General features: G+C 50.9%; 2 protein-coding genes across 4 annotated transcripts in view; one reads left to right on the top strand and one right to left on the bottom strand.

The window, feature by feature from the left end:
• MTIF3 (mitochondrial translational initiation factor 3) overlaps nucleotides 1-4,359 on the top strand; it is a 13,281-nt gene extending 8,922 nt beyond the window's left edge. For all 3 annotated transcript variants that reach the window (XM_010851212.1, XM_010851213.1, XM_010851215.1), the window contains exons 4-6: nucleotides 707-1,152; nucleotides 2,323-2,480; nucleotides 3,413-4,359. In XM_010851212.1, coding sequence (XP_010849514.1) covers nucleotides 708-1,152; nucleotides 2,323-2,480; nucleotides 3,413-3,631 — 822 coding nt within the window. In that variant the 5' untranslated portion in view covers nucleotide 707 and the 3' untranslated portion in view covers nucleotides 3,632-4,359. The remainder of the gene's footprint in view (nucleotides 1-706; nucleotides 1,153-2,322; nucleotides 2,481-3,412) is intronic.
• Nucleotides 1,986-7,803, bottom strand: part of GTF3A (general transcription factor IIIA) — a 12,352-nt gene continuing 6,534 nt past the window's right edge. Inside the window, exons 6-10 of the mRNA XM_010851257.1 lie at nucleotides 6,551-6,624; nucleotides 6,305-6,385; nucleotides 5,466-5,695; nucleotides 4,500-4,553; nucleotides 1,986-3,871 (exon numbers count right to left, since the gene is read on the bottom strand). Coding sequence (XP_010849559.1) covers nucleotides 3,719-3,871; nucleotides 4,500-4,553; nucleotides 5,466-5,695; nucleotides 6,305-6,385; nucleotides 6,551-6,624 — 592 coding nt within the window. The 3' untranslated portion in view covers nucleotides 1,986-3,718. The remainder of the gene's footprint in view (nucleotides 3,872-4,499; nucleotides 4,554-5,465; nucleotides 5,696-6,304; nucleotides 6,386-6,550; nucleotides 6,625-7,803) is intronic.

Below are 7,803 nucleotides of genomic sequence, written 5' to 3'. Positions count from 1 at the left end.
AGGGCAGCTGCAGGAGGCGGTCAGGAGGCTGGGACCTGACCCAGGTGAGAGGTGATCACCGCACTCGGGGGTGGGTGACGGCAAGGGAGGGGGTGGGAAGTGGTTGGGTCCTGGTGGCTTTTAGAGGTGGAACGACGGGATCTGCTGATGAACGGCTAAGAGAAAAAGAAGGGCCAAGGATCACTTAGCTGTCTGGGGATCGCTTAGCTCTGTATCACACATGAAGTGCGTGTGTGATATAGAAACAGGAGGCCTGAGCTGGGGCGGGAGGGCAGGTGGAACTCAGTCCTGCACGTGCTGACCCGAGGGTGCTGCCTGCGTGGAGGGCTTGGGCTTGGGCGGGCAGTTACCTCTGCAGGGATGGCGTTGCAGGGATCGACCTGGGTACCTGAGGGGCAGGGCAGTCAGAGTGCGTACCTCCCGTCACTTCCTGTGCTATTTACTGGTCAACAGTGGGTGTGTGTGGTGGTGACGGCAAGAGGGCTGGGATACACAGCCCAGGAGGATCAAAGTCGGACCAGAGGGAGTCCCAGCCTTACACACCCCGGCAATGCTCGAGCAGGAGACCCAGGAGCGTCCCCGAGAAGCGCTGTCTGAGGCACCGTGTCCTCTCCCTCACCTCTGACCAGCTGCCTCCGTGCGCCACAGCACCAACCCGAAGGAATGAACGGCTGGGTTTTAATGATCTTTTCTCCCTGCTTTATAGGATGGCTGCTCTTTTCCTCAAGAAGTTAACATTACAAACGGTAAAGACTGAGAATTACTGCATCAGAAGATGTTTGGGCAAATACATTTTACAGGGGCCAGCGCCCACACAGCAGCCCCCAAGACCGTCCTGCCTCATTCACGCGAAAGCTTTTAGCACTGAAGACACCCAGGACGAGATGACAAAGAAAAAAAAGAACGAGACGGCTTTCAGTAGCGTTGGGAGAAAGATCAACGAGCGCATCATTCACGTGCTGGATGAGCAGGGCAACGACCTGGGCCACATGCACCGGGCAAACGTGATCAGGCTCATGGCTGAGCGGGACCTGCGGCTGGTGAAGAGGGACGCCAGCGCCGAGCCCCCGCAGTACCAGCTCCTGACGGGCGCACAGATCCACCAGGAGCGGCTGCGGCTCAGAGAGGCAGAGAGGGCCGCACCCAAGCCGGGTAGGTACCCTGCTCTCTGCTCTCATGTCCCTCGGGCTGGCAGATCTGCAGTTTAAATCGGGCATCTGCCAAGTGCCTGTAAACACAGGCGGTGAGTAACGGGAATCCGGTTTTACTGCTGTGTCCAGTGTGTTTTCCATCCACTTACTTCTTTTCCTTTTCTCCTTGCTACTCTGTATCCGTCATCTCTTCCTTTACCCCTGTGCAAAATGAGAGACAGACAAGGCGACCACCGCCAAAACGATGGGCGCTCTTTTCCCCTCTTTTCCCCGTGGCGGGGCCTCCCAGGGCCGGGACCGCAGAGCGCCGCGTGGGGTGAGGTGTGGGAGAGGTGGGGACGAGTTCCCAGTCCTGTCCTGGCGTCTCGCCTGCCCTGGGTCCCCTCCTCCTTCTCTCCTCTGATCTCTGAGGAGAGGCAGGCAGTTGATTACAGAGAAGCTCTTCCTAACTCTGAAGTCATCCCCAGAGCATCCCCCATGCCCACTGTGATAGTCAGGGTAGGAACACTCAACGTGTTTTACCATCTTGTCACTTAAACCTTACAGAAGCCGTGAGCTGAATTAAGTGAAGAGGTTTGTTTTTCATGATGGCTAGTAACTGCTGATCACTAGAGGTCAGAATGTGTCGATTCTCTGGACAACACATCTAGCAACAGGGATATTGACTAGAAAACAAAAAATATCCAGAAGAGGCCCGCTGCAGTGCTAAGGGCATCAAACTGCGTCACATTTAAAAAAAGGTGAACAGCCTGAGAAGCTTGGTTCAGAGGTGGCGGAAGGGCTAACAGAGGACTCTAACCAGCCGGTAGGAGCTCTGAGAAGCAAGGAGGTGAATCTTTTTAGAAAAATTATTTTTATTTAAGTTAAAAAAGGATGAAGAAAAAGTACAGTGAACACCACCCAAAATGAAAAAAAAAAAGTACCTGGTTCTCTTTAAAGGACCATTCCTTTGTTCTTTCATCAAACAATGGTAATGATAAACAGAAGCATTCCCTGTTTAGGTACTCTTATTTGGCAAAAGTGGTATTTCACCTTGTGTCTGTCTCCTCTATTTAACTGGAGGGTGAAACTGTTAAAACCAGGAGGGCCTGTAGCAGCGTAGACCTTAGGACACGCGTGCAATAAACACAGGCCTCACACACTAGCCCCAGATCTCGCTCTTTCAACCTAGGACCCACCCTGACCAAGGAGCTGACTTTTTCTTCAAATATTGGACAACATGATCTGGACACAAAGAGTAAACAGATTCAGCAGTGGATCGAAAAAAAGTACAAAGTCCAGATTACAGTAAAGAAAGGGAAGAGTGCAGACGAGCCCGAGGACAAAATGGTAAGTGAAGACAGGCCTGAGCCACTGCTTGTTTTCTGAACTTACAAATACAGCTGTGGAAAACCTGGAAAACGTAAAGGCAGAGAAAAGTAATAATTCCGCCCAGTCTTGGTGGTAGCTTTCTAATTGGGTTTTCAAAATGCAAAATGTACACACTTTTTTCCCACTGTAGCGTTAAGTACTTCGCCATGTGAGAACACTACTTTCTCACTTAAGGGCTATATACTATTCTACTTCACAGATTGTAGAGGGTCTAACATTTAAATAAGAAAACTAGAGACTGTATGGGTTCATCTTTTTAAGTCCGATTCCTGTTTATAAATGCCTCTGAGAAGCATTCAAGTCAAACTCTTCTAGAACGTGTTAGTTTACAGTCCCAGGATAAGTCTGTGGAGGATCTGTGGATTTCGCTTTTGGAGTTACACAGCAGCAGATAAAGGCAGCATTTACTCCAGTGGTTTTCAGCCCTAGCTCCAGACTAGAATGACCCAGGCCCTGGGCCCAGTCCAGCCCACCCAGAATCTCTAGAATCATGTGTCTTTTTCTGACCACCTCAGTGACTCTGTGAAGGACAGCTGGGACCAGCACTGAGCTGACAACCTAGGGGGATAAGGGGGCCCTGCCAGTGCCCAAACCCACCGCTTTGCACTTTTTGTGAGAGGGTGGTTTGGGTCAAACAGCCTCTCAGTGTCATGACAGGGGATTCAAAGCTATCAAACCTTTAGTGCGTTGGACTAGTTACATGGAGTTTGTATAACCACCTGGTTATTGTACAGTTTTCAATCAGCTTAACCAGGTCTATACGATTTGACTTAGCAGATCCCTTATATAGCAATTCAAGAATGTTGGCTTTTATGGGTATCAGATAAGCAGGAACACTGGAAAGAATCAGAGGTGCTGGTTTTATACTAGCCTTTTGTTTCCTCTTCTAGGAGGAGATGTGTAATCGAATCGTCCAGACCATGTCTGGAATTGCAACCTTCTCATCCCGGCCACAGCCCATCAGAGGAGGCAAGGCTGTGATGTGTGTTCTTCGTCCCTTGAGCAAAAAGGAGGAGGCTGCGTGGAGAGCAGCTCCGGACACCCCAAGAAGAGACGCTCTGAACGGGGGAGACAGGAAGGATGGAGCATCTGGTGTCCTGCCCCAGTGACTTTAATAGACACATGCTTCCAGGGGAGAGAGCTGCACTGGCTGGTCTGTGGTCCTCCACACAGCGCAGGCGGGTGTGCAGCTGCGGTCAGCATGGCGACGTGGAGAGTACGTGGCCTTCCATGCAGCTCAGCGGCTCCCCATTCCTGGGCAAAGGCACAGCCTGGCCCTGTGTCCTCTTAGGAGGGACGTACCCACTGAGCCGGGAGGCCAGGCTCCGCTTCCCACGAGACGGCCTCACCTTAGGGAATAAGGAAGACAGAGCCAGTCAGGCCTCATGTCTGCAGGTTCTGCAGCTGGGTCAACCAACAGCCCATCCAAAGTGTTTTTAAAAAAGGAAAAATTCAGAAAGTTCCAAAAGGTAAAGTTTGAATTTGCCGTGTGCTGACAACAATTTACACAGCATTTCCATTGTATTAGGTATCATAAGTAACGTAGAGATAATTCATGGTACACAGGAGGATGTGCGGAGGTTACATGCAAATACAGATGGCCCTGGAACTCAGGGGTAGGAGGGGAGGGGGTTAGGCACACGGACACGAGCACAGTCGGAAATCTACATATACTCAAGCACCTGCGGACTCTGGTATCCTGGGGGGTCCCAGAGCCAACTCCCCACGGATACCAAGGGATGACTAACTTTAATTCCAAATCAAAACTATCAGAATCGTATGTCTGTCGGGTATGCAACTGCTGCAGCATACAATAAAACTGTCGTAAATAAGGACGTGAACTCCACGTAATTGCCTTCGATAGGCGTACAGACTCACAAACTAATAAGTAGTTGAAAATACGCCAAATAGCATATTTAGCATCTGGTTTAAGCAATTAATGTTTTAAAATTAACAGCATGCTAAGTCTCAACTTACTTTGGTTTTCTTCATGTTGGGGTCATGCACAACGGCATGCCTGCTGAGGCTCTGCTGCAGTGAAGGAGAGACAGTGAGTATATTCGTGAGACATCCCTGGAGTCTGTTAAAGTCCCATGAGTTACTCAGATAAACCAACATCCTTCTGTTTTGTTCTGTGGAGGGACCTGACCTCTAGCACTGGAGCACACTGCTCCCTCCTCCACTGAAATCCCTGCCTTCCTGCAGGACCCAGGTTAGGAGTGTGTGTGGTCCCCGCCTGCAGAGGGGGCAGTGGTGGAAGGGGGCCAGGTCTGAATGGACTCTTCTGAGCTGAAGGAGGGAGACTCTTCTAACTGCCCCGGTGTCTACAGCACCCGCAACACCCCTGGAAAATTTGGCCCAGGTCTGGTCTCCGCCCTGTCGCTGACCACGACCCTCACCCTCCACTGTCTACTGTAGTTCAGTCACTGCCTGTGACAGCACCAACTGGGCACAGGTCCACAGGGCCGGGGTCCTGCTCTCAAAATCTGGACTAACATCCCGAAGCTCTCAGACCCCACCCAGTTCCCAATCCCCAGACCATTCCAGTTCAAAAGGACACCCAGGACATCAGGAGACTCTTTAACAGTATGCATATGGTGCCACCGGCCACTGGGTCTCAAATTTAGTCACCTAAGAATCACCTGGGAAGTTGGTTAAAAAACAAATGAGTGGACCCATCCCCCAGACTTCTGAGTCAGTGGGTCTGCAGCGGGGCCTGGACGTGCATTTCCGGCAGGTTCCAGCCATGCTGAGGGCTGGACTTCAAGGGGCAGGGGCCCATCTGGTGTTTGCTTAGCTTGGTGGAGAACCACTCCCGCTGGAGCCAGAATGATGGGCCAGACCCCTGCCCTCCGGCCCCTGCATCTCCCAGGAGCCTGGCAGAAAAGATGCAGACCCAAGGGCGGTCCCCGTCCCCGAAGCGGGCAGTTGGGCGGGGCTCACCTTCATGGCAAAGGTCTTGCCGCAGCCGGCATGCTCGCACACGAAGGGGCGCTGCTGCTCGTGGAAGGAGAGGATGTGGCTCTGGAGGTTGAACGCGGTGGTGTAGGTGCGGCCGCAGCCTGCCCGCGGACACCGACACACGTCCCGCTCGGGGGCGTGCATCCTCATGTGCTGCCGCAGGAAGTCCTTGCGCTTAAACGTTTTCTGGCACACGCCACACCTTATGTCCTCTGGGGGAGCAGAAGCAAGGGGAGCCCGCGTCCCCAGCGTTAACCATAGAGAAAAAGCAAACACTGAATATATCAAGTAATGGGTTTGACGCCAGAAGCCTGATGACAACACACCCATCGGAATGTCGGGTGGAGGAAGCGAACTCCAGTGCTTGCTTCTTGAAGGTCTGCCTTAGCTCTCCTACATTCCTATGTGATACACGGTTCCCCAGCCCTGTTAAAAACAGGGCTTCTCTGCATGGGGCTGCGGGCAGGGGAGCAAGTTACACAGACCCGTCTGCTCCCTTGTCCTCAGGCACAGAGGGCACGCTTCCCCAGCTGCCCCCACAGACTCCAGCCAAGGCCTCCCCACGTGCCTCCCCCGCTGGAGCCTTAAGATGCCAGGTGAGCACAGGCCTGGAGACCCGGCCCAGCTCCTCCTGAACCTGCAGCTACGGGTCTCTCTGATCATGTGTCCAACACCCGAGGGACCCAGCGCTTAACAAGACATACTACAGAGACATACTACAGAGAGTAATAGATGATAATCTATTACTTTCCCGAGCATGTGTAATAGTTCTACAGGGGCAGATATTACATTTCTATCATGTCCCCCCATCCTGGCCTTACCTTTATGGGTTTCTCTCATGTGTTTTAGAAGCTCTGTCCATGTTTTTGCCACAAAAGAACATTGTTTTTGACATATATAGCCTATTAAAAAACAAACAGATTGGTATGTTGTCTTTTGTGAATATTCAGTATAAACAACAATCAAATTAGACTGAAAGGAAAATTATTATTATCAAAAACAAGCTAGATCAGAGTACTACACACACTACGGCTGTTGTGCCTGTCAGGGTGGGCACGGGGACCTACCCTCATGGACCTTCCCATGCCGCTTCAGACTGCTGGGGGAGGCAAAGTGTCTTCCACATCCCTCGTGGGCACACCTGGGTTAACAACACATGAGTGTCAGCCGATCGACCCACTCGCAGAGAGAACTAACTACTAAAATAAACAGTATGCTGTCCCACCCTGCCAGTCTCCTCTTCCCAAAACTAAAGTAAAAGCGTTGGTCACTCAGTTGTGTTTGCCTCTTTGTGACCCCAGGGACTGTAGCCCACCAGGCTCCTTTGTCCATGGGATTCTCCAGGCAAGAATACTGGAGTGGGTCACCACTGCTTTCTCCAGGTGGATCTTTCCGACCCAGGGATGGAACCCAGGTCTCCTGCACTGCGGGCAGATTCTTTGCTGTCTGAGCCCCTCTCAGGAAAGCCCCTTTCCTACAACCAGAGCAGTCACAAAATTGGGACTTCAAATTCAGACTTAGTTGCAGTAGTTGCAGATGAGATGCAAGTCACTTGACCAGCCTTGGGCAGAGTAAACCCAGAAAAAAAAGTTTGTTTCTGTTATTAATGCTTATGTGATCAAATTAAACACTGTTTCCATCTTTGTACTTTGGACAATACACCTCATCTCCATGGCCAGAGAAAGACGGCTGGGGTAAATACCCAAGCCATCCTGAATCGTTTGTGTCTGGTTTCCTTAATGCTGCTGCCAGGGGATGGTGTGAAAACAGGGCTGTAGATGCATTGGCTCTGGGGAGCCAGAACAAGCGCACCGCTTCTGCACTCCGGCCACCAGCAGCACGAGAAGAGGCAGCAGGGCTGCGAGCGGGGACCGGCACTGCTGCTGGTGCAAGTCCCAGGCCCAGGGCCTGTGAGAGGAGAACATAGGCAAAACACTCTCCGACATACATCACAGCAGGATCCTCTATGACCCACCTCCCAGAATACTGGAAATAAAAGCAAAAATAAACAAATGGGACCTAATTAAACTTAAAAGCTTCTGCACAACAAAGGAAACTATTAGCAAGGTGAAAAGGCAGCCTTCAGAATGGGAGAAAATAATAGCAAATGAAGCAGCTGACAAACAACTAATCTCAAAAATATACAAGCAACACCTACAGCTCAATTCTAGAAAAATAAATGACCCAATCAAAAAATGGGCCAAAGAACTAAATAGACATTTCTCCAAAGAAGACATACAGATGGCTAACAAACACATGAAAAGATGCTCAACATTACTCATTATCAGAGAAATGCAAATCAAAACCACTATGAGGTACC

This window comes from Bison bison, unplaced genomic scaffold, assembly GCF_000754665.1.
Source record: "Bison bison bison isolate TAMUID 2011002044 unplaced genomic scaffold, Bison_UMD1.0 scf7180017864299, whole genome shotgun sequence".
Classification (NCBI taxonomy): domain Eukaryota; kingdom Metazoa; phylum Chordata; class Mammalia; order Artiodactyla; family Bovidae; genus Bison; species Bison bison.
This window is presented reverse-complemented; position numbering and strand designations above follow the sequence as displayed.